General features: G+C 47.6%; 1 protein-coding gene across 1 annotated transcript in view; it reads right to left on the bottom strand.

Annotated features, from left to right (window-relative positions):
• Nucleotides 1-6,701, bottom strand: part of slc5a5 (solute carrier family 5 member 5) — a 33,415-nt gene extending 26,714 nt beyond the window's left edge. Inside the window, exons 1-3 of the mRNA XM_080212576.1 lie at nt 6,339-6,701; nt 5,075-5,140; nt 761-812 (exon numbers count right to left, since the gene is read on the bottom strand). Of these exons, the coding sequence (XP_080068702.1) occupies nt 761-812; nt 5,075-5,140; nt 6,339-6,701 (481 nt within the window). The remainder of the gene's footprint in view (nt 1-760; nt 813-5,074; nt 5,141-6,338) is intronic.
• Nucleotides 6,702-27,268: the final 20,567 nt, after the last annotated feature.

The raw sequence follows: 27,268 nt of genomic DNA, 5'->3' as shown, positions 1-27,268 counted from the left end.
ACCTACTATGAGCGGCATGGTGGCACAGTGGTTAACACTGCTGCCTCACAGTGCCAGGGACCCAGGTTTAATTCCGGCCTTGGGTTACTCCTTGTGTGGAGTCTGCACGTTCTCCCCGTGTCTGTGTGGGTTTCCTCTGGGTCCTCTGCTTTTCTCACCCAGTCCAAAAGATGGGCGGGTTAGGTTGATTGGCCGTGCTAAGTTGCCCCTTAGTGTCGTGAGGGTAAATATGTGGGGTTACGGGGATAGGGCCTGGTGGGGGGGGGTGTTTGGGGTTGGTGCAGGCTTGATGGGCCAAATGGCCTCCTTCTGCACTGTAGGGATTCTGTGATTGTAAATAGCAACCTTGCAGCCCGTGTCCCCAGATATAATTTTGAAACGTGTTGCCTCCAGTTGGTCAATACTTTTGTCCCGTGGGATCCCCACGTCATCCATCTCGGAGTCAGGTCATCAACATCTGCTGCCATTGGATTTGTAACGACAATTTCCATTTGTATAGCGCCTTTGATGCAGAAAAATATTCCAAGGTGCTTCCAAGAAGCGCCATGGGACAAAAATGGATGCTAGGGGTGGGAGGTGTGATCAGAAATCGCAGTCAAAAAGATAAGCTCGGAGGAGGATCTGAAAGGAGGATAGGGAGGGAGTTTAAGATGGATAAGCCTCATTAACTTGACTTGATTAGAGAAGGGTTTGAACTGCCCGGCCCAGCTGACATGCAATTGCAATTTGTCAAAAGTGAAACTAAACGGTGATCACTTGCCTTGGTTTAAAACCAGAGCTGGAGCGTAAATGACAATCCCGGTGTACATGACCTACAGGGTAAAAAGAACATCACAGATCATTCAAAGCAAAGATTTGGCTTTCAACAGATAGACACTTGCTTATTGATGAGTGGGCAGCACGGTGGCACGGTGGTTAGTACTGCTGCCTCACTGCGCCAGGGACCAGGATTTGATTCCCAGCTTGGATCACTGTCTGTGCAGAGTCTGCACATTCTCCCCGTGTCTTCATGGGTTTCCTCCAGGTGCTCCCAGAGTCCAAAGATGTGCGGACTAGGTTGATTGGCCACGCTAAATTGCCCTGTAGTGTCAGGGGGACTAGCCAGGGGAAATGCATGGCGTTACAGGAATAGGGTCAAGGTGGGATTGTGATCGGTGCAGACTCGATGGTCCGATTGGCCTCCTTCTACACTGTGGGGATTGTGTGACCCGTTAAGCAGGGGCTTGTCTTAAGAACAAGGACAGAAAATGGCATTTGATAGAGTAACAATTCTATTACTGGATGGCGACCCAGGGGCCTGAACTAATGTTCCAGAGACATGGATTCAAATCAAGTCATAGCAACATAGAGGTTTACAGCATGGAAACAGGCCCTTCAGCCCAACTTGTCCATGCCACTTTTTTTATTAACCACTAAACTTGTCCCAATTACCCGCATTTGGTCCATTTCCCTATATACCCATCCTACCCATGTAACTGCCCAAATGTTTTTTAAAGGATAAAATTGTACCCAAGGGGTTAGCACTGCTGCCTCACAGTGCCAAGGAGCCGTGTTCGATTCCCAGCTTGGGTCACTCTCTATGCAGAGTTCACAACTTATCTCACGTCTGCATGGGTTCCTCCAGGTGCTCCAGTTTCCCCCCAGAGTCTGAAAGATGTGCTGGTTAGGTGCATTGGCCATGCTAAATTCTCCCTCAGTGTATCCGAACAGGTGCCAGAGTGTGGTGACTGGGGAATTTTTACAGTAACTTCACTGCAGTATTAATGTAAGCCTACTTATGACTAATAAATAAAATTTAAACTTTAAACCATGGCAGCTGGTGGAATTTAAGTTCAATAATTAAATCTGGATTGATTAGCTAGTTTCTGGTCTCAGTAATAGTGATGGCGAAACTGTCTGATTATTTTTAAAAACCAATTGGCATCAGTCACTTATATTAGGGAAAGAAACCTACCCTCTAAGGGAGGTAGTGGTGTAGTGATATTGTCACTGGACTAGTCACCTAGAGAGCCAGGGTAATGCTCTGGGGACCTGGGTTCAAATCCCACCATGACAGATAGTGAAATTTGAATTCACCAGATGACTGTGAAATCATTATCAATTGTGGTAAAATGTCATTTGGTTCATTAGTGTTCTTTAGGGGAGGAAATCTGCTGTTCCTACCAGTTTGTTCAATATGTGACCCTCTGAAATGGCAAAGCTAGCCATTCGGTTGAAGGGCAATCGGGGATGGGAGCACAGTGGCACAGTGGTTAGCACTGCTGTCTCATAGCACCAGAGACCCAGGTTCTGATTCCCGGCTTGGGTGCCTGTGTGTGGAGTTTGCACATTCTCCCCGTGTCTGCGTGGGTTCCCTCGTGAATTCCTCCGGAAAGATGTGCGGGTTAGGTGGATTGGCAGTGCTAAATTCTCCCTCAGTGTACCCAAACAGGTGCTGGAATGCGGCGACTCGGAGATTTTCACAGTAACTTCTTTGCAGTGTTAATGTAAGCCAACTTGTGACTAATAAATAAACTTTAAAGTAAATGTTTAAAAAATGCCTGTCAGCGATGTTCACTTTCTATAGATGAATAAAAACAAAATCTGCCCAACCTAGATGCGACTGAAGACCATCATTAATATCTGAACTACTTTCTGAAATAGCCTGGGGGAGCAGTGAGGGATTGGTGAGACTGATGAGTTGGACAGTGACACCCGCGTTGTATGAATAAGCAAGTCAGTGATGAGAAAGAGAGCATGTGCGGGATTTTCCAGCCTCAAAACTGGAAAATCCCACCTGAGGTCATCAGACAAAGCAACTAGCATGGAAAATATCCTATTCACCGCTGCAAACATGCATTCTCTCCAGCTGTGCGCCACTGCAGAAGTGTGTGCCTCTTGACAAGATGCACTGCAGCAATCCCTTCATCGCCAACACCTTGTGAACCTGTGAGCTCTGCCACCCAGAAGGACATAATGGAACCTGCAAGATCACTCCAAGTCATTCACCATTCTGATTTGGGTGCGATTTTCTGGAAAATCCTGCCCCGAGGTCAACAGACCTTTGCGTGGATCCCACCCCCCCGCCCACCATCCCCATCTCCACTGCCCAATTCTCGTGATGGGCAGGATGGGAAAATTCCTCCCTATATTTCCATTCCCTCACTGTCGTTGGGTCAAAATCCTGGAGCTCGCTCCCTGACAGCACTGTGGGTGTACCTACACCACGGCGGGGTTCAAGAAGGCAGCTCACCACCTCCATCTCAAGGGGCGATTAGGGATGGGCAATAAATGCTGGTCTAGCCAGTGATGCTCACTGATGCCAGGCCTGAGTATTTCCAGCCCTTTCGGTTTATTATTTGAAAAGAATAATTGTTTGATGTTTCTCCGTAAGCCTCAGTGTGATTGACACTTCCTGATTTGGTGACAGCTTGAGTTAAAATTGATCTTTGTCAATTTTGGGTCCAGAATGCAGTATCAGAACTGGTCACTAAAATTCACTGTCAAATTACACCTCACCCTAGCTCCATGTTCTTATGGAGAAAGAGGAAAAGTGGAACTGAGCCACTTCAGATCAGCCATGATCTTATTGAATGGCGGGGCAGGCTCAAAGGGCTAGGTGGCCTACTCCTGCTTCTATTCCTTGTGTTCTTAAAAGAAATTATCTACCCATTAAATGGTCACATAATCCAACCCTGTCGGTTAATGCTGAATCATTTATTAATCTGCTCAGCGCAAAACTGGAAAGCCTATCAAACTGTGAGAAAGTGTGTGAGACAAGTACAATTCAAATGAGCTTGTCCTGAGGGGACAGCACGGTGGCACAGTGGTCAGCACTGCTGCCTCACGCAGCGCCAGGGTTTGATTTTCGACTTGGGTCACTGTCTGTGCGGAATTTGCATGTTCTCCTTGTGCCTGTGTGGGTTTTCTCCGGGTGCTCCGGTTTCCTCCCGCAGTCCAAGGATGTGCGGTCGAGTGACCTAGCAAGCCACTCAGTTCAAAGGCGACTAAGGGTGGGCAATAAATGCTCGGCCAGAGACACCCATGTCTCACGAATGAAAGAAGAAAAAGTTAGATTGATTAGATCACAAGACATAGGAGCAGAAGTAGGCCACTCAGCCCATCAAGTCTGCTCCTCCATTCAATCATAGCTGGTATTTTTCTCATCACCATTCTCCTGCTTTTTGACCGTAACCCCTGATCCCCTTATTAATCAAGAGCCTATCTATCTCTGTCTTAAAGACCTGGTCTCCACAGCCTTCTGCGGCAAAGAGTTCCACAGATTTATCACTCTCTGGCAGAAGAAATTCCTCCTCATTTCTGTTTTAAAGGATTGTCCCTTTGGTCTGAGGTTGTGCCCTCTGGTTCTAGATTTTGGCTGTGCTAATTTGCCCCTTAGTTTCAGGGGGGATTAGCAGGATAAATATGTGGTGTTACAGGAATAGGACCTGGGTGGGATTGTTGTCAGGTTTGATGGGTCGAATGGCCTCCTTCCGCACTGTAGGGATTCTACGAAGAAGGACAGGGGTCGGCCCCAAAATTCCCCAGCTCATGACTGTGTGAGGATTGTGTTAGGATCGCGCCTATTGGTCACCCAGTACTGATCCCAGTCAACATTGAGTTGGGGGCCATCTCACTGTGGGCATTGAGTGAGACACGTGCGTGGGTACATCAGGCTGTGGGGAGGTCAGAAGGGTTGGGAGGGGAAGGGAGAGGAGGAGGGGGAGAGGGATTGTTAGGTCACGGTGGGTGGGGTGAAGCAGCTTAACAGGATCCAGCAGGTTAAAATAGGAGCTGGATAGCTTTGCGGGAAATTCAGTTATTTTACATTCACCCCCGGCCCAATGACTGATAGGTTAAGATCGCACCTCCGCGCCCCCACCCTCCACCATCCCCCAAACCCCCCACCTCCCTCCGTCCCCCAACTCCCCCCCTCCACCCCCACTACATAAAACTTCTGCACCAATGTTTCTATTCATTCAGAGAAGGCACAATGCGATGCGATTGAAGGGAGCAAACCCAGAACTTTCTAAGCCCTAGCCTCAGTTCCCCCAGGTGAGATCGAACTGCAGCAAAAACATGCTGAAACTCTTACCGTAGCTGCTATGAACTGTATGGTCCCACACAGTCGGAGGCCTCTGCTGAATCGCAGTTCCAAGTACTGTAAAAAATAAGCCATTACTTTCAGAAATCATCATGAGCTTTCTTTTAACACCATGGGTGGAATCTTATTCCTGAAGCCCCACCGTCCACTCCGATCCCCCCCCCCCCCGCCCCACCCCCCCACACCCCACCTCCAATGGCGTATTTGGTGGTGAGGGGGGATCTAATGAGGCTGGTAGGTGGCAGATGGAGACAGTGCCACTCTCCTGCCTCCACTCTGATTACATCTGGGATAGGCTGCCCCGTTCTCCATTAAGGTCTTAAAATAGATTGGTAGTGCCCACTTAAGGGTCCCATCCAACCAGCGCCAGGTGACAAAGTGGTAGAGTGGTTAGCACTGCTGCCTCATAATGCCAGGGTCCTGGGTTCGATTCCTGGGTTGGGTCACTGTCTGTGTGAAGTTTGCACGTTCTCCCCATGCCTGCGTGGGTTTCCTCTGGGTGCTGCGGTTCCCTCCCACACTCCAGAGATGTGTGGGTTAGGTGGATTGGCCGTTCTTAAATTGCCCCTTGGCGCCAGGGGGGTAAGCCAGAGTAAATGCACGGGGTTATGGGGATAGGTGGAATTGTGGTTGGTACAGTCTCGATGGGCTGAATGGCCTCTTTCCGCGCTGTCAGGACTCTATGATTCTATAAACTAGCAACAGTACCTGATCAAGGGACCAGACATCGGAAAGGGGAGGCAATGGTCCAGTGATCACTAATTATCACTAATCCAGAAACTCAGCTAATGTTCTGGGGACCTGGGTTCGAATCCCGCCACAGCAGATGGTGGAATTTGAATTCAATAAAAAAATGTCTGGAATTAAAAACCTGCTGATAAATAAAACCACTGTCAGAAAAACCCATCAGGTTTGCTAATGCCCTTTAGGGAAGGAAATCTGCCCTCCTTACCTGGTTTTTAATTTGATTTATTATTAAATGCTAGCCCCGCCTCCCCACCAATTTACGGTGCGGAGCAGACTGTGCCGGATATCCGACGCTGGGAGATGTTTGCAGGGCACGAACATTCACGGAAAACCCATGAATTGTGCCCCGCACTAGGAAATTAGCACAGCGAGATGGGAGAATCACCGCCTGTGAGCCCTCTATATAACTTCAACTTCTTTCTTTCTTTGGTTTTTAAAAGCAATCCTTCTGCAGGATTGGAATCGAGGGATATAATCGCCAACTCCATCAGGTCTCACTCACGCTTACCTCATAGGTGCTGGTTAATCTCAAACGATAGAAAACAGGCAGGAAGAGATAGGCGGTCAGCACGGCATTCAGTGTTTGGCCCAGACACATCTGTACAAATTTGGCCCCGTAGGTGTACGCTTCGACCGGGACCCCGAGCACCTGGACTGCAGACATGAAGCTGGCCGAGAGGGACAGACCCACCGGCAGAGCGAGCATCCGTCGACCCCCTGTGAAAAAGTCATCTGCCTTGGCCTGCCGGTCGCGGCGGCGAGCGGCGAAAAATATCCCGATCCCGGTGGAAATCAGGAGCATGGCAGCGAAGAGAACATAATCCCAGAGTGTGAACGTTACCCTTGTTGGTTCCGTGGCGGCTGTGCCCATGGTCGCCACTTTGCTCAAGAGCTGACGTTAAGAATGCAGATTGCAAGAGAATCAAACATCAGAACCAATCTGGAAATGAGAGCTCCTTGTTAAAGAAACTTCAACAAAAGTTTTCAAGGAGATCCTGATTGGTTAAACCTGACGCCGTTTCTTTTCTTGGCACTTTCGATATCACCAAAATAATTCACCTGAATCTCCAGAGTGAGCGCTTGTCCCAGTGTTAAGAAGGTACAGAAACCTGTGAGAACTCAACAGCCCTTTGCAAGCTTCAGACAAACGTGCTTCTGGATTTTAAAATGAGCCGTCCTGACAGTCTGAGCTGACGCCATGCTATCGCAGCAAATTCAACTTCAGTTTTGTCCTTCGGCGAGCTGGAGGGTGCCCGGTCAGTGAAAAATAGGAGATGAAAAGGAGGAAGGTGTGCTTTGTTAAACTGGCCGTTTCGGACTTTCATTTTCCACTGCCAAGGCAGGACACACCTTGTGGGTTTTTAACCCTTAAAAAGGAGGATAAGTCAGACACAGGAGAACAGGATTGATATTTATTCAGCCACGCTAACCACAAACTTCACTTCACAGTAAACATTTAGCCTAGATTTTCCAATTAATTTCATCAAGTAGTTAATTTACATTTAGGGAAATCAGGAAATGGACGTGAGGACCTCTGAAACTACTCCTTTGCCCATCTAGGATCCAGTGTCCCTTTCCTCACTCAAATCCCAGCGTGACAAATAATGTAATTCGAATTCAACAAAAATCTGGAATTTAAACTTTAAGGGTGGCAATGAAACCATTGCTGATTATTGGAAAAATCCATCTGATTCGCTAATGTCCTTTAGGGAAGGATTATCCAGTGGATAGTGAAATGCTGTCTCCTAGGGTAGAAAAGTCAAGTACTAGGTTTAAGGTGCACGAGAAAAAGTTTAGAGGAGATGTGCGAGGCAAGTTTTTTACACAGAGGGTGGTGAATGTCTGGAACACGCTGCCCAGGGAGGTGAGTAGGAACAGGTACGATAGCCGCATTGAAGGGGCATCTAGACGAATACATAAATAGGATGGGAATGGAAGGATACGGACTCCGTAAGTGCATACGGTTTTAATTTAGGAAGACATCATGACCAGCACGGCCTAGAGGGCCGAAGGGCCAGTTCCTGCGCTGGACTGTTCTTTGTTCTTTGTTTTTTGCAATCCTCACCTGATCTGGCCTACATGTGACTCCATGACCATCGCAAAGTGCCCTCTGAAATGGCCAAGCAAGCCATCCAGTTGAAGAGCAATTAGGAATGGGACACCCATGTCCCATGAATGAACTAGGAAGCACTCTATTTTATCTGATGATCACAAGGAAAGTTTACACTGTAGGGTATGGAAACGCCATTTGACTTTAGCTTGGAGTTTTCTGGTGCAGGTTGGCAGGATATTATTGATACAAATATCCTGGTGCTGGTCTCATTCTGTTGTTCTTCCATTGGGCCTTAATTAAACCAATTGAACTTGCCATTGTTGCTATGATGATGGCATCTAAGTTCAAATTTATTAGTGTCACAAGTAGACTTACATTAACACTGCAATGAAGTTACTATGAAAATTCCCTAGTTGTCACATTCTGGCACCTGTTCGGGTACACTGAGAGAGAATTTAGCATAGTCAATGCACCTAGCCAGCACGTCTTTGAGGGAGGGAACCGAAGCATTTGGAGGAAACCCATGCAGACAGGAGAAGAACGTACAAACTCTGCACAGAGAGTGACCCAAGCCGGGAATCGAACCCAGGTCCCTGGCGCTGTGAGGCAGCAGTGCTAACCACTGTGCCACCGTGCTGCCCTATCTCACATCAGGGTCCTAAATGATAAGTCGAATGAGCTTCTAATATTATGAAATAAATAACTTTTCTTTTTAAATATATATCAAAACATCCAACCTCGTCCGTGGCTGGGATTCTCTGATCCTGCTGCAGTGAACGGAGTTTTGACTGAGCACCAAGTTCCCCAAATTCTCACTGGTAGTGGGGCAGGTGTGAACAAGATCGGAGAATCACACCCACAGAATCACAAATACACACTGAAATTATTGCAAAGTTAGTGTTGATAAAATTGTCTGTTAAAAAGGTAGTTTTTTTATGACCTTAGAATTTTTTTAAAAGCTGCGTGTGCATGCAGTGTACAGACTGAAACATTATATCGAGAGGCCAGGGAGTAGGGTTGCCAAGACAACGGGCTCTGTTTGAATTTTGACCAATCAACTTAAATTAGGCATTTGAGTAAAAGCAACCTATTAGATTTAAATTTCATATTTTGGCAAGCTGAGAATCAATCCTATTGTGGAGATATTTCTATGTCACCACAAGTAAAAGAGACAGCACTCAGCTTCAGAGAGGTACAGCAACTGCCTCTGCCACAGCTCATCTATGTCTTAAAGGAAAGCCTCATCTCAATAGCGAAGATTGCAAAGAAGAAAGAAGACGGAAGATTCTGGAAGATAAAAATTGGTTGTATTTTGAGAGTCACTAAACAAATTCTTTTTTGTTGTTAATAAGTGGGAATTGTATTTATCTGGGTACAGCATTCTACTGGAACAGTGTTTTACACAGTTCGTCAGTAGTTTAGTTAACCTGTTCACTGTTACTTAGATAAATAATGTGTTGCTTGTTGATTTTACAGAGTCTCGGGGAGTTATTTTGATTTAACCACTAAAAGTTGCTGAAGAACTGATTGTACTGTTTCTCACACACTTACAGAATAGCACGGGGGCACAGTGGTTAGCGCTGCTGCCTAACAGCACCAGGGACCAGGGTTTGATTCCCTGTGACCCGGGTCACTAGTGATCCAAGTGACCCGGCTTGGGTCACTAGCTCTGTGGAGTTTGCACATTTTCCTCGTGTGTGTGTGGGTTTCCTCCGGGTGCTCTGGTTTCCTCCCACACTCCAAAGATATACAGGTTAGATGCATTGGCCATGCTAAACTCTTCCTTGGTGTACCCGAACAGACACTGGAATGTGGCGACTTGGGGATTTTCACAGTAACTTCATTGCAGTGTTAATGTAAGCCTACTTGTGACACTAATAAATAAACTTTATTTTACTTTTTTACATTACACTTTTTACAGATTCTGATGTGAGCTACTTCTCTTTGAGTAGTTAGGTGTTAGCTCTCAGAGGGGGATCAACCTCCCCTTTGTGACAAAATGCAGAAAGGTACGTGATAAATACATTCCTATTACCCCAACAGAAATATTGCTTGCACCACGTCTGCATTTCAAATTTCACTTTTGGGAATTTCCGCTTTTCCACACTGTTATATTTGATGGGGTATCGCCCTTTGATGTATTTAGTGAATTTTTGTTTGAAAGTGTAACCTTGATTGGAATCCAGCCCAGAGCCTCCTCCCCCGACACTGGATATCAGAGTTTGGATGGAATTGGGTTTGAGACTCAGACAGCTCCGAACCATCACTGGACTTGGCATGGAATGCCATTCAGTTGACAATCCTGCTCATTAAGTCCAAAAGAATGATTGTTGCTGAAAAGGGAGATAAAGAAAAGGTAATTGTGATTTTGTTGACAGAGATTTCTTGGATGTTATTCAAGCTTTTTGGAATATTTCTTCTAGATGATCAAAGGTAACAACATTACCTTGTCTCTCTGGGCTCAGTGCTGAGGTGTTCTGGCCACCTAGACCAGTGCACTGTTTAAAACAGAGCAGCAAATAGATTTTAGTTCAGGTTAGGTAGTAATGGGGAGGTGGTGGCCCAGTGGTATAATCACTCGATTATTAATCCCGAAACTCAGCTAATGTTCTGGGGACCTGGGTTGAACTCCCACCACAACAGATGGTGGAATTTGAATTCAATAAAAAAAATCTGGAATTTAGAATCTATTGATGACCATTGTCAATTGTCAGAAAAACTCACTGATGCCTTGCGGGAAGGAAAACTCCCGTCCTTACCTGGTCTGGCCTACATGTGACTCCAGAGCCACAGCAATGTGGTTGACTCTCAACTGCCTTTGGATGGGTAATAAATGCTGGCCAGCCGGTGAGGCCCATGTCTCACATATGAATGAAAAATGAATTACTCTGTTAACTGAAAGGAAGGATCATTGTTCTTTTCTGGTCTATCAGAGACAGACTCATAATACTGACGGGCTCATTCACCATCCCACAGCCCATAAACCCCTTCGTTCTCCTGTCCAGTCTCAGTTTACATTCACTGCAATTGTTGCTAAACTCAAGTGTTGCTCATTAAGTTTCTTTTCCTTTGTTTGTTTGCTTTTTTGGGTCAGTGGAAGAGGACGAGTGATTACTGGAAGGTAGGACATGATGCTGACAGCCCCAGTAACAGTACCTGTACATGTGACATCACCCACAACACGCTATCATCACGAGATTGCATTTTCCTGAAAAGTGCTCAAATTCATCGAATTATAAGACTCCATCGTTAATCAGTCACATGACATCACCAGTGACATAACGGAATGACATCACCCAACACTTTAGTGTTAGACGGGTAATGGAGAAGGGAAGTGCCCAGGCCGAGGGTCTCAGGTGTGTCCATTTTAATACCAGGGGTGTAGTGAATAAAGTAGATGAGCTTAGGGCGTGGATTGCTGCTTGGGGATGTGATGTGTGGCTATTACAGAGACTTGGATGTCTCAGGGACAAGACTGGGTACTTCAGGTGCCAGGATTCAGGTGCTTCAGGAAGGACAGGGAGGGGGGCAAAAGAGGTGGCGGAGTGGCAGTGTTGATCAGGGACAGTGTCATGGCTGCAGAGAAGGTGGATGCCGTGGAGGGACTGTCTACAGAGCCTCTGTGGGTGGAAGTTAGGAACAGCAAAGGGTCGATAACTTTGCTGGGTGTTTTCTATAGGCCACCCAATAGTGACAGAGAAGTTGAGGTGCAGATAGGGAAACAGATCCTAGAGAGATGTAGTAATAACCGTGATGGGAGACTTTAATTTCCCAAACATCGACTGGAATATCCCTAGGGTAAGGTGTTTGGATGGGGAGGAGTTTCTAAGGGGTGTTCAGGAGGGTTTCCTGATACAGTACGTGGATAAGCCTACGAGAGGAGAGGCTGTACTTGACCTGGTGCTGGCTAATGAACCAGGACAGGTGTCGGATCTCTCAGTAGGAGAGCATCTTGGGGATGGAGATCATAATTCTATCTCCTTCACGATAGCATTGGAAAGAGATAGGATCAGGCAGGCTACGAAAGTGTTTGTCTGGAGTAAGGGGAAATATGAAGATATCAGGCAGATAATTGGACGAGTAAAGTGGAAGGAGGCGTTCTTGGGGAAAAGTACAGAAGGAAGGTGGCGGATTTTCAAGGAATGTTTGACCGGAGCTCTGCACAATAACGTTCCGATGAGACAAGGAGGTTTTGGTAGGTCGCGGGAACCGTGGTGCACGAAGGTTGTGGTGAACCTAATCAGGAAGAAATGAAAGGCGTATAAAAGGTTCAGAGAGCTAAGAGATGTTAAGGGTCTAGAGGAGTATAAGGCTTGTAGAAAGGAGCTTAAAAAGGAAATTAGGAGAGCCAGAAGGAGTCATGAGAAGGCCTTGGCGGGTAAGATTAAGGAGAATCCCAAGGCATTCTACAAATATGTGACGAGTAAAAGGATGAGAAGTGAAGGGATAGGACCTATAAAAGGTGAAGGGGGAAAAGTCTATGTGGAACCAGAAGAAATGACTGAGGTGCTTAATGAGTACTTTGACTTGGTATTCACGGTGGGAAGTGATCTGGGACGTTGTACTACAGGTTTGCGGCAGACTGAAAAGATTGAGTTTGTGGGTGTTAAGAAAGAGGATGTGTTGGAGCTTTTAAATTCTATCAAGATAGAAAAGTCGTCAGGACCAGATGGGATGTACCCCAGGTTACTGTGGGAGGTGAGGGAAGTAATTGCAGAGCCCCTGGCAATGATCTTTGCGTCGTCGATGGAGACGGGAGAGGTTCTGGAGGATTGGAGGATCGCGGATGTGGTTCCTATTTTCAAGAAAGGGAACAGGGATAGCCTGGGAAATTACCGACCGGTGAGACTGACCTCAGTGGTTGGTAAGTTGATGGAGAGGATTCTGAGGGACGAGATTTATGAGCATTTGGAGAAGTTTAGAATGATCAGAAATAATCAACGTTCTTTTGTCAAGGGCAGATCGTGCCTTATGAGCCTAGTTGAGTTCTTTGAGAATGTGACTGAGCACATTGACGAAGGAAAAGCGGTAGACGTGGTTTACATGGACTTCAGCAAGGCGTTTGATAAGGTCCCCCATGCAAGACTTCTTAAGAAGGTGAGAGGGCATGGGATCCAGGGGGCTATTGCCTTGTGGACCCAGAACCGGCTTGCCTGCAGAAGGCAGAGAGTGGTTGTGAATGGGTCTTTTTCTGCATGGAGGTCGGTCACCAGTGGAGTGCCCCAGGGATCTGTTCTAGGACCCTTGCTGTTTGTCATTTTCATAAATGACCTGGATGAGGAAGTGGAGGGATGGGTTAGTAAGTTCACTGACGATACGAAGATTGGTGGTGTTGTGGATAGTCTGGAGGGATGTCAGAAGTTGCAGTGTGACATAGATAGGATGCAAGACTGGGCGGAGAAGTGGCAGATGGACTTCAATGCGGATAAATGTGTAGTGGTCCATTTTGGCAAGACCAATGGGATGAAGTAGTACAATATCAAGGGTAGGAGTCTTAGCTGTCTTGAAGAGCAGAAGGATCTTGGGGTCCGGGTCCATAGGACTCTTAAATCGGCCTCGCAGGTGGAGAATGTGGTCAAAAAGGCAGATGGTGTACTGGCCTTCATTAATTGAGGGATTGAGTTTAGGAGTTGGGAGGTAATGCTGCAACTTTATAAGACCCTTGTCAGACCCCACTTGGAGTACTGCGTGCAGTTCTGGTCTCCTCACTACAGGAAGGATGTGGAAGCTATTGAGAGGGTGCAGAGGAGATTTACAAGGATGTTGCCTGGATTGGGAGGCATGCCTTATGAAGATAGGTTGAGGGAGCTAGGTCTCTTCTCCCTGGAGAGATGAAGGTTGAGAGGCGACCTGATAGAGGTTTATAAAATGTTGAGAGGAATAGATAGGGTGGATTCTCGGAGGCTATTTCCCAGGGCTGAAATGGTCGCTACGAGAGGACACAGGTTTAAGGTTCTGGGAAGCAGGTACAGAGGAGATGTTAGGGGTAAGTTTTTCACTCAGAGGGTGGTGAGTGAATGGAATCAGCTGCTGTCGGTGGTGGTGGAGGTGAACTCGCTGGGGCCTTTTAAAAGACTTCTGGATGAGTATATGGGATCTAATGGGATTGGGAGTTACAGATAGTTCTATGGCTTGGTAGGTATAGATGTGATCGGCGTAACTTGTGGGCCGAAGGGCCTGTTTGTGCTGTGGTGTTCTATGTTCTATGTATGTTCTGGCACAGCACTGAAAACAAATCGTTAATCGTTAATCCGAACTTTGGCATCACCTGCAGGAGTGACATCATCTGCCCTGTGACATTTGGACTTAATGAGCATGATTGTCAATTGAATGGCATTCCATGCCAAGTTCAGTGATGGCTCGGAGCTGTCTGAGTCTCAAACCTAATTCCCTTCAAACTCTGATAGCCAGTGTCAGCGGAGGAGGCTCTGGGCTGGATTCCAATCAAGCCATATTGCCTGCTCCAGTAATTGACGCTACACTCACTTCTGATAACTAGAATCATAGAAATCATGGAATCCCTACTTTGCAGAAAAAGGCCATTTGGCCCATCATGTCTGCACCAGTATTGCATCAGAGCATCCCATCCAGACCCTATTCCCGTAACCCACGTATTTACCCCACTAATCCCCCTAACCTATACATCTTTTGATGTAAGAGGCAATTTAGCATGGCCAATCCACCTAACCTACACATCTGTGGACACGAAGGGGCAATTTAGCTAGGGCCAATCAACTTAACCTGCACAACTTGATGTTTTATATTCTTTGCAAAAATCAATTGCATTGTCTTGAGTTTTGTTGTCAATAAACAGAGTGTCCTTGAGTTTCTTTTGTTGCTCTTCCATTCTGCAGTTCAGGACAATCTTTATTTCTTCATATTGCTGAAAATTAATGTGCTCCTTTTGCATTTGACCTTGAAGGTCAATCAACTGTTCTTTCAACTGTTTATTTTCCTGTTGCGCTCTTGGCAATTCACACTGCACTTCAGGACAATGCTGTGTCCCTACTGATAGTTCTGTTGCAGTGTTTGCATAATTTAGTATTTAGCATTTTTAAAAATTCCTCATGGTTTTTCCAATGTTATGTATTTTGTGTTTAAATGGTTTTTCAGGACAATGACTTTTTGAGCACCCTTTCTGCTTGCTGTTGTGCCTGGCTGTAACTCAACTTTGATATGAACGTTTTCCTGTAGAACAGTTTAATTTTCTTATGCATGTTTTGTTTATTTTGGGTTATCTCAGATATCTTTGGTTCATTCTTACCATTTGCTTGCTCTGAGTTGCCACCTGCAGTTACAGTTTGGGTATATATAGGCTTTTTCAAAAAGCTCTATTTTTGAGTCTTGTGGATGCTTCTCATCCTCCCCTTTCTTCTGTACTATCTTCTTAGATTCATGCACTTCATTTCATATGACCATCTCATATTTTGGTTGAGTATTTGCCAGCGATTTCCTGCATCCCTCGCTGTGGGGTCCCCTGTCTCTCACAAGGTGGTGTCTTCAATCTCGCTCACCCTAGGCTCTTTAGTCTCCTTCACTCTGAGTCTCCCATCTCCTTTGCTCTGCAGACATCCTGTCTCCTGCACTGAGTCTCCCATCTCCTTTCCCCCTTGCACTGGAGCCTTCTGTCTCACTTGCCCTGGAATCTGCTCTCCCTTTCAATGCTTTACTAGGGGTATTCTAGAGCTTCTTTTAATGTTGGCGCTCTCCACAACTTGGAGTTTAAAATATTTGTCAAAGGTTTTTAAACTCTCGCTAAATGTTGTTAAGGATTTGTCTCTACCATGTCTTAGGATTGCTGCATTTGCAAATGCACCAAACAAGTACAAAAATGTATTAACTCTTCTGATTTATTGCTCAATCCTGATATACTGTGGGAAACCAAACGTTTCCTTCTCCATAGCACTAAGTTTCAGGTCTCAGTTGGCTCTTGCATGAATTCAAATTGGTTTTGTGGTTATAATTTACTAACTTGTGAAATTGAGTTGAGTAATTATAGATTGGTGTTTGTAAAATTGTAAAACTCTAGGGGGGAAAGCATTGTGTGGTTTCTTTAAACGGTAGCACTTATTCAGTGCTTAAAGAGTTTAAAAAATGCAAGTGCACAGTGTCCAAAATGAAACATTTGTTCTAAAAGGCCATGAAGCAATGTTACCAAAGATGCAGTCTTTTGTTTTTTTTAAATTCAGCCAATCAATTTGATACCAAGAACCCATTAAATTTAAATCTGATGGTTTTGATAACCTAGGACCAATCCTATTGTGGGAAATATTGATATGTCATCACTTGTATAAAAGAAAAGGGCAGGGGGACAAAAAGGAGAGAGCAACAGCCACCTGCCACAGCTCACAGCTCTTAGCTCAAAGCATCATCTACATAGCCTGTTTCCCGTGCCGGGTTGTTCTTTGTTCTTTGTTTGTTCTTTATAGCAAAGGTACCAAAGAAGAAAGAAGTTCCAGACAGGAGAATCAACAGAGACGGCCCAGAATATTCCAGAAGACACAAAACCTGGTTGTAACTTAGAGAGTAACTAAATTCTATTTATTTTGTTAATGGGTGGGAATTATATTTGTTGGAACATCATACTATGAGAATCTTATTTTGTTCCGTTTGTTAATAGGTTAGTTAATTTTCTCACTTTTAGTTAGATAAATAAATTGTTACATGTTGATTTTAGAGTGAGTGTCGGGGATTTATTTCGCATATAACAACTAGGAGTTGCTGAAGAACCAGTCACACCACTTCACACACACCTTTTACAGATTATAAGGTGAGGTACTCCTGTTTGGATGTTTTGGTGTTAGTTCTCAGAGGGGGGAATCAACCTTCACGTCATAACACTAACCATGGCCATTGTTCATGAAGGCTGAGTCTTTTTATTTTCTTTTCTCCTGACGATGTAACTGTCATTTCTTTTTTCATCTTCCCTTTGATCTTCCCTCGCTTGCTGAGTTCCTGCTGGGCTGATGGGGCCATTTGTAAAAATTTATTCACTCTGCAAGAAAGCTTTGAAACAAGATGTCTGGGTGAGCTCCTTACAGGCCTGGGAATCAAATGGAAAGTGATTTACAGCCTTACCTGCAGTTTTAAAGACCTTTATTTTCATTCACTGGATCCCAGTGTTCCCACCACGTTGCGTTATTTGGTTTCTCACTAAGAGAACTGGAGGTTTGTGGAGCTGAATATAAATATATCTCTTTCTTTTTCCCTGGGTGGAAGATTTACCAGGGGGCATGGGTTTAACGTGCGAGGGGCAAAGTTTAAACGAGATGTACGAGGCAGGTTTTTTACACATAGAGGGTGGTGGGTGCCTGGAACTCGCTGCAGGGGAGATAGTGGAAGCAATACAATAGTGACGTTTACAGGGTGTCTTGACAAATACATGACTAGGATGGGAATAGAAGGATACGGTTCCCAGAAGGTTAAGGGGTTTTAGTTAAGCCGGGCAACATGGTTGGTGCAGGCTTCAAGGGCCAAAGGGTCTGTTCCTGTGCTGTAATTTTCTTTGTTATTTGTTTGTTCCAAACTGCTTATTGGTAACTATAACTATAATTATTGTTAAGGAGCAGCCCTGAATAGGTGTCTCCATGCTAGCTCCTCCTTGACTTTACTGCCCAGAATCAACCATCATGCTATACAGAATTTCAGTTAGGCCTCATTTAAAATATTGTGTACAATTCTGGTATCCACACTACCAAACAAACAAGGAACAACACAGCACGGGAAACAGGCCCTTCAGCCCAACGAGCCCACGCCACCATCTTAACAATGTGCTTTTCCTCCTCCACCCTTGACTCATGTCTATGTTTATGGCACCCCCATTGGAAACCACAAGGATGTGAATGCTTTGTAGAGGGTACAGAAGAGGTTTACCAGGATGTTGCCTGGTCTGGAGGGTATTAGCTATGAGAAGAGGTTGGATAAACTCGGTTTGTTCTCATTGGAGCGACAGAATTTGAGGGGTGACCTGATAGAGGTTTACAAGATTATGAGTGGCGTGGACAGAGCAGATAGCCAGATACTCTTTCCTATGGTAGAAAAGTCAAATACTAGGGGACAAAGGTTTAAGGTGCATGGGGAAAAGTTTAGAGGAGATGTGTGAGGCAAGTGTCTTATACAGAGGGTCTGGAACGCGCTGCCTGGGGAGGTGATGGGAACAGGTACGATAGTTGCATTTGAGGGGCATCTAGATGAATACATGAAGAGGATGGAAATAGAAGGATAGGCGCTCCATAAGTGCGTACAGCTTTAGTTTAGGCAAGCATCATGATCGGCGCAGACTTGGAGGGCCGAAGGGCCTGTTCCTGTGCTATACCGTTCCTTGTTCTTTGTTTATGTGACTCTATATATCACACCATGGGTGGTCCTGTTCTCCAGTCCCACATTAACCCTTAATAACTTAAATACCCAAATACTCTTTTTTGCAGGCGTCCCTCATGTATGTCAAGCCACAAAATGTAGAGAAGCTCATGGGACATTTCCAAAAACACACTTGGACAGTCCCAGAGGAGCCCACCAGAAACAGCCCTGAATAAAGGCCTGTGCTCATTGGGTAACAAGGAGTGCTTTTTGTTACCGAGACTGATAGCTGCAATTGGGAAATTTTCCAACTGTGTAAGCGAGAGAAAATAGAGCTGGCATTTTGAGTTGGCACAGCTCTTAAACTGTCAACCAAACTGTGAACTCAAAAACCCTACTGAGATAAATGTAGCTTTTGAAACTCAGCCAATAATTCATAATGATAGAATGAAAGCTCCTGGGGAAGTGTTGGCAAAGAAATATACTGAAAATGGATTATTAACCCAAAGCAGATGGTCTAACAATCAAAACAGTCCAGCAGGGAATTTTTATTTAACTTAGTGACAGTTGCAGGCTGTTTTTCTTTAAGTTTAAAGAACAGGAGAGTTAAAAAATTTAAGATAGTGACTTATGCAGGCCTTGTCTACCCTTCAAAAATATCTACTGCATTAAATTGTGACTCACAGGCTAAGACTCTAACATTAGCCAAAATGGGGTTTGTTTTTACTCAGTGTGGAATTCAAATGGCTCTACTGCGTTTGGGGTTCTCTCATGGATGAGTCAGGCCTCACTCACATCCCCCATCGGCAAGAACTGGGTCTGTTGGAGATGGGGGTAGGATTTGCATATTTATGTCCTGCCCACTATTTTTAAAGTTCTGAAATGTCTTCAAGACTCCATGAAAACCTGGCCCCATGTCAAGGTAGTTGGGGAATTGAAAGAACTTTTTTTAATTACAAATATAAACAGGGAATGTTGGAAATACCCAGAAAACCAGGGAGCAAATATGAGGATGTTAATGCTGGCGGGGTTCTCCAGTCCTGACGGCAGCTCAACCCCAACCCACTCGGTTTTCCGGAGGGGTGGGTTAACGCCATTGGGAATTCCCATTGGCAGCGACGGGACTGGAAAATCCCGACAATCGTAAACAATGCGCCACCTCCCGCTGGCGGGAAACAAGTGGCTGGGAAGCCAGAGAATCTCATCCAACATTTCAAATCACTGACCTTTCGCTAGACCTGGTGGAAGTTAGAAATGTAATGGGTTTCGTGCAAGTACAGTTCTGGTCAACCTGTTATAGAAAGGGTATTATTAAACCAGAAAGAGTGCAGAAAAGATTTACTAGGATGTTACCAGGGCTTGATGGTTTGAGTTATAAGGAGAGGCTGGATAGACTGAGACTTTTTACTCTGGAGTGTAGAAGGCTGAGGGGTGACGTTTCAGAGGTGTATAAAATATTGAGGGGCACAGATCAGCTAGATAGTCAATATCTTTTCCCAAAGGTAGGGGAGTCTAAAACTAGAGGGCGTAGGTTTAAAGTGAGAGGGGAGAGATACAAGAGGGTCCAGAGGGGCAATTTTTTCACACAGAGGGTGGTGAGTGGCTGGAACAAGCTGCCAGAGGTGGTATTAGAGGCGGGTACAATTTTGTCTTTTAAAAAGCATTTAGACAGTTACATGAATAAGATGGGTAGAGAGGGATATGGGCCAAATGCGGGCAATGCGGACTAGCTTCGGGATTTAAAAGAAGGGGCGGTCTGGACAAGTTGGGCCAAAGAGCCTGTTTTCATACTGTAACCATCTATGACTCTAAGTACAGAGACGGGGAAAGTGGGGCAGGATAACTGGAAAGGTGAGTGTGAAGCTGGAAGGCAGAATAGATTCAATGACTGAAGTAATGATGGGCACAAAGACAAAAGGGGGTAGTGATGGGAGAAGATACGAAAGATGGGGTTTGGGTGAGATGGTTGGTATTCGTCATGCCTTGGAGAGGTAGAAGCAGTTAGTTAATAGCTTCTCATTGCAAATGGTTATTGGCCCAGCACCATTCAGCACATAGAGGGTTAAATCCAAGCCACAAAGGAGTTGAGTTGTCCCACTCTGGTGCACCCCAGGTGGTGTCAACTTCAGTTCAAAAAAGATCAGGGCACTTAAAAGAGTGATCGACAGGCACAAATTTGTAATAGCAACCCTCTCTCGTTAATTCAGCAAGCTCATTACTTAACCGCAAAATTAATCGGCAAACATGTGGGATTTTCCCTTCTATTCGAAAAGTCATTGCTGCCTTTCTGCTATTGGCTCTTACAGCCTCGTTAATGTTCTCCAGGGACAATCGCTGCTGAACATCCTGTTGTTTAGTGGTTGCGGGGTGGGGTGGGGGTGGTGGGGGTAGTTGGGTGGTGGTGATCGAAGCCTCAATGTCGTCTGAAAGCAGAAGGAGATAATCTGCTTTTGTGATGGTGATTGAAGGGTAAATATTGTCCGCGACACCAAGGATAACCCCTTCCCCTTCCTTGGAATAGTGCCATTTGACATCCACCTGAGCAAGGACCTCGATCTAACGCCACAATGGAAAGACAACACTTCTGACAGTGTAGGACCCTTTATCAATTCATTCGTGGGACATGGGCGTCGCTGGCTGGCCAGCATTTATTGCCCATCTCTAGTTGCCCTTGAGAAGGTGGTGGTGAGCTGTCTTCTTGAATCGCTGCAGTCCACATGCTGTGTACTGCGGCGGAGTGCGAGCCTTGAACTTTACCCTCAATCCCTTGCATGAGACTTGAGCCCTTAACCTTGTGATTCAGAGGTGAGAGTGCTACCTACTGAAAGATAGGCTTGCATTTATCTAACACTTTCCAGAGATGTTCACCTGTAAAAACCCAATTCCAGGCTGGGCCTGTGTATGAGCTTGAGCAATGGCTGAAGGGTGGAAGCTGAAACCTCCAGCAGTCCAGGGATTAATCCAAAATCTCAATTTTCTCTGCTCATTTTTTCTCCCCCGTTTCCCTGCAGAGCTTTGGTGGGTGTGAACCTCTGGTACCAGCATCTGAACGGTTCATCCAGCGAGCCATTGTAGTTCATCTCAACTCCGCCCTTATCCTTTCCACAGGGATCAATGTCCAATGACTCAGAATGGGAACAATGGCTGGTTTTCCGCCACTCCCTCATTGAAGGTTTAGTAAGTGTCCTTATGGCAATGAATCTGCAGTCCAACACCAATCATAGAACCATAGAATCCTACCGTGCAGAAAGAGGCCATTCGGCCCATCGAGTTTGCACCAACAACAATCCCACCCCGGCCTTCCTCCCACTACCCCACACATTTACCCGACTACCCTACGCATCGCAGGACACTAAGGTGCAATTTGGCATGGCCAATCAACCTAACCCGCGCATCTTTGGACTGTGGGAGGAAACCGGAGCACCCAGAGGAAGCCCACGCAGGCACGGGAAGAGTGTACAAACTCCACACAGACAGTGACCAAAGCTGAGAATTGAAGCCAGGCCCTTGGAGTTGTGAGGCAGCAGCGCTAACCACTATGCCACTGTGCCGGCCAATCTTGATAGGTTTCTGACAGAATTGTTTGCAACATGCTCAAGAATCCCAAGGGTTGATATTATACTGGGCACACCCTTTCATGGCATTTCTGATATCCCAAATCGTTATCATTTAGGGGTTTCTTTCCTGACTGGTCACAATCCAGTTTGCATTGCCCCATCTCCCCAACTCCACAATAACTACACCCAGAAAAAGGCAAGTATGGCAATAGCACCAGGACAGGCGATTCTGGAGAGAAATTCACATTTTTCAAACAGTCTAACTTAGGCCGGCATTCCCATCCCAATTCCAAGGGCGGGAGGCTCGGACAACGGCATTCTCTGTTGGCCTTGGGCAGGATCATACGAATCTTGGGTGGACGTGCTGGTAAAATTTCACCTTTAATCTTTTGTACTGATTCAAGGAAAGAACACACAATATTGTCACATATTACACCACCCATCGCTCCATCCATCACACCATCCATCGTACTATCCATCACACCACCCATCACTCCATCCATCGTACCATCCATCACACCATCCATCACACCATCCATCACACAATCCATCACACCATCCATCACACCATCCATCACATCATCCATCGCACCATCCATCACACCATCCATCGCACCATCCATCACACCATCCATCATACCATCCATCACACCATCCATCACACCATCCATCGCACCATCCATCGCACCATCCATCACACCATCCATCACACCATCCATCGCACCATCCATCACACCATCCATCGCACCATCCATCGCACCATCCATCACACCATCCATCGTACCATCCATCAGACCATCCATCGCACCATCCATCACACCACCCATCACACCATCCATCACACCATCCATCGCAACATCCATCACACCATCCATCGCACCATCCATCGCACCATCCATCACACCATCCATCGCACCATCCATCGCACCATCCATCACACCATCCATCGCACCATCCATCACACCATCCATCACACCATCCATCACACCATCCATCGTACCATCCATCACACCATCCATCACACCATCCATCACACCATCCATCGTACCATCCATCACACCATCCATCGCACCATCCATCGCACCATCCATCCCACCATCCATCGCACCATCCATCGCACCATCCATCGCACCATCCATCGCACCATCCACCGCACCATCCATCACACCATCCATCGCACCATCCACCGCACCATCCATCGCACCATCCATCGCACCATCCATCGCACCATCCATCACACCATCCATCGCACCATCCATCGCACCATCCATCGTACCATCCATCACACCATCCACCGCACCATCCATCACACCATCCGTCACACCATCCATCGTACCATCCATCGCACCATCCACCGCACCATCCATCACACCATCCATCGCACCATCCATCGCACCATCCATCGCACCATCCACCGCACCATCCACCGCACCATCCATCGCACCATCCATCACGCCATCCATCACACCATCCACCGCACCATCCATCGTACCATCCATCACACCATCCATCACACCATCCATCGCACCATCCATCGCACCATCCATCGCACCATCCATCGCACCATCCACCGCACCATCCATTGCACCATCCATCGCACCATCCATCACACCATCCATCACACCATCCACCGCACCATCCAACACACCATCCACCGCACCATCCACCGCACCATCCATCACACCATCCATCGCACCATCCATCACACCATCCATCGCACCATCCACCGCACCATCCATCGCACCATCCATCGCACCATCCATCACACCATCCATCACACCATCCATCGCACCATCCATCGCACCATCCATCGTACCATCCATCACACCATCCACCGCACCATCCATCACACCATCCGTCACACCATCCATCGTACCATCCATCGCACCATCCACCGCACCATCCATCACACCATCCATCGCACCATCCATCGCACCATCCACCGCACCATCCACCGCACCATCCATCGCACCATCCATCACGCCATCCATCACACCATCCACCGCACCATCCATCGTACCATCCATCACACCATCCATCACACCATCCATCGCACCATCCATCGCACCATCCATCGCACCATCCATCGCACCATCCACCGCACCATCCATTGCACCATCCATCGCACCATCCATCACACCATCCATCACACCATCCACCGCACCATCCAACACACCATCCACCGCACCATCCACCGCACCATCCATCACACCATCCATCGCACCATCCATCACACCATCCATCGTACCATCCATCGCACCATCCATCGCACCATCCATCGCACCATCCACCGCACCATCCATCGCACCATCCATCGCACCATCCATCGCACCATCCATCGTACCATCCATCGCACCATCCATCGCACCATCCATCGCACCATCCATCGCACCATCCACCGCACCATCCATCACACCATCCACCGCACCATCCATTGCACCATCCATCGCACCATCCATCGCACCATCCGTCGTACCATCCATCACACCATCCACCGCACCATCCATCACACCATCCATCACACCATCCACCGCACCATCCATCGCACCATCCATCGCACCATCCATCATACCATCCGTCACACCATCCATCGTACCATCCATCACACCATCCACCGCACTATCCACCACACCATCCATCACACCATCCATCGCACCATCCATCGCACCATCCATCACACCATCCGTCACACCATCCATCGTACCATCCGTCACACCATCCACCGCACCATCCATCACACCATTCACCGCACTATCCATCACACCATGCATCACACCATCCATCACACCATCCATCGTACCATCCATCACACCATCCATCGCACCATCCATCGCACCATCCATCACACCATCCATCACACCATCCATCACACCATCCATCGTACCATCCATCACACCATCCATCACACAATCCATCACACCATCCATCACACCATCCATCGTACCATCCATCACACCATCCATCACACCATCCATCGCACCATCCACCACACCATCCATCCCACCATCCCTCCCACCATCCATCGCGCCATCCATCGCACCATCCATCGCACCATCCATCGCACCATCCATCGCACCATCCACCGCACCGTCCATCACACCATCCATCGCACCATCCATCGCACCATCCATCGCACCATCCATCGCACCATCCATCGTACCATCCATCACACCATCCACTGCACCATCCATCACACCATCCGTCACACCATCCATCGTACCATCCATCACACCATCCACCGCACCATCCATCGCACCATCCATCGCACCATCCATCGCACCATCCATCGCACCATCCACCGCACCATCCACCGCACCATCCATCGCACCATCCATCACACCATCCATCACACCATCCATCGCACCATCCATCGTACCATCCATCGCACCATCCATCGCACCATCCATCGCACCATCCATCGCACCATCCACCGCACCATCCACTGCACCATCCATCGCACCATCCATCACACCATCCATCGCACCATCCATCGCACCATCCATTGCACCATCCACCGCACTATCCACCGCACCATCCATTGCACCATCCATCACACCATCCATCACACCATCCATCACACCATCCATCACACCATCCATCGCACCATCCACCGCACCATCCATCGCACCATCCATCACACCATCCATCGCACCATCCATCGCACCATCCACCGCACCATCCAGCACACCATCCATCCCATCATCCACCGCACCATCCATCGCACCATCCATTGCACCATCCATCACACCATCCATCACACCATCCATCACACCATCCACCGCACCATCCATCACACCATCCATCGCACCATCCATCACGCCATCCATCACACCATCCATCGCACCATCCATCGCACCATCCATTACACCATCCATCGCACCATCCATCACACCATCCATCGCACCATCCATCACACCATCCATCGCACCATCCATCGCACCATCCATCGCACCATCCATCGCACCATCCATCGCACCATCCATTACACCATCCATTACACCATCCATCGCACCATCCATCGCACCATCCATTACACCATCCATCGCACCATCCATCGCACCATCCATTACACCATCCATTGCACCATCCATCGCACCATCCATCGCACCATCCATCGCACCATCCATTACACCATCCATTGCACCATCCATCGCACCATCCGTCACACCATCCACCGCACCATCCATCGCACCATCCACCGCACCATCCATCACACCATCCATCGCACCATCCACCGCACCATCCACCGCACCATCCACCGCACCATCCACCGCACCATCCATCACGCCATCCATCACACCATCCACCGCACCATCCATCGTACCATCCATCACACCATCCATCACACCATCCATCGCACCATCCATCGCACCATCCATCGCACCATCCATCGCACCATCCACCGCACCATCCATGGCACCATCCATCGCACCATCCATCGCACCATCCACCGCACCATCCAACACACCATCCACCGCACCATCCACCGCACCATCCATCACACCATCCATCGCACCATCCATCACACCATCCATCGCACCATCCACCGCACCATCCACCGCACCATCCATCGCACCATCCATCGCACCATCCATCACACCATCCATCACACCATCCACCGCACCATCCACCGCACCATCCACCGCACCATCCACCGCACCATCCACCGCACCATCCACCACACCATCCATCGCACCATCCATCGCACCATCCATCACACCATCCATCGTACCATCCATCGTACCATCCATCGCACCATCCATCGCACCATCCATCGCACCATCCACCGCACCATCCACCGCACCATCCATCGCACCATCCATCGCACCATCCATCGCACCATCCATCGTACCATCCATCGCACCATCCATCGCACCATCCATCGCACCATCCACCGCACCATCCACCGCACCATCCATCGCACCATCCATCGCACCATCCATCGCACCATCCATCGCACCATCCATCGCACCATCCATCGCACCATCCATCGTACCATCCATCGCACCATCCATCGCACCATCCATCGCACCATCCATCGCACCATCCACCGCACCATCCATCACACCATCCACCGCACCATCCATTGCACCATCCATCGCACCATCCGTCACACCATCCGTCGTACCATCCATCACACCATCCACCGCACCATCCATCACACCATCCATCACACCATCCACCGCACCATCCATCGCACCATCCATCGCACCATCCATCATACCATCCGTCACACCATCCATCGTACCATCCATCACACCATCCACCGCACTATCCACCACACCATCCATCGCACCATCCATCGCACCATCCATCGCACCATCCATCACACCATCCGTCACACCATCCATCGTACCATCCGTCACACCATCCACCGCACCATCCATCACACCATTCACCGCACTATCCATCACACCATGCATCACACCATCCATCACACCATCCATCGTACCATCCATCACACCATCCATCGCACCATCCATCGCACCATCCATCACACCATCCATCACACCATCCATCACACCATCC

Source organism: Carcharhinus amblyrhynchos, chromosome 26 (genome assembly GCF_965287045.1).
Source record: "Carcharhinus amblyrhynchos chromosome 26, sCarAmb.v2.hapA, whole genome shotgun sequence".
Classification (NCBI taxonomy): domain Eukaryota; kingdom Metazoa; phylum Chordata; class Chondrichthyes; order Carcharhiniformes; family Carcharhinidae; genus Carcharhinus; species Carcharhinus amblyrhynchos.
The sequence above is the reverse complement of the archived record's forward strand: the minus strand, read 5'-3'. Positions and strand labels throughout refer to the sequence as shown.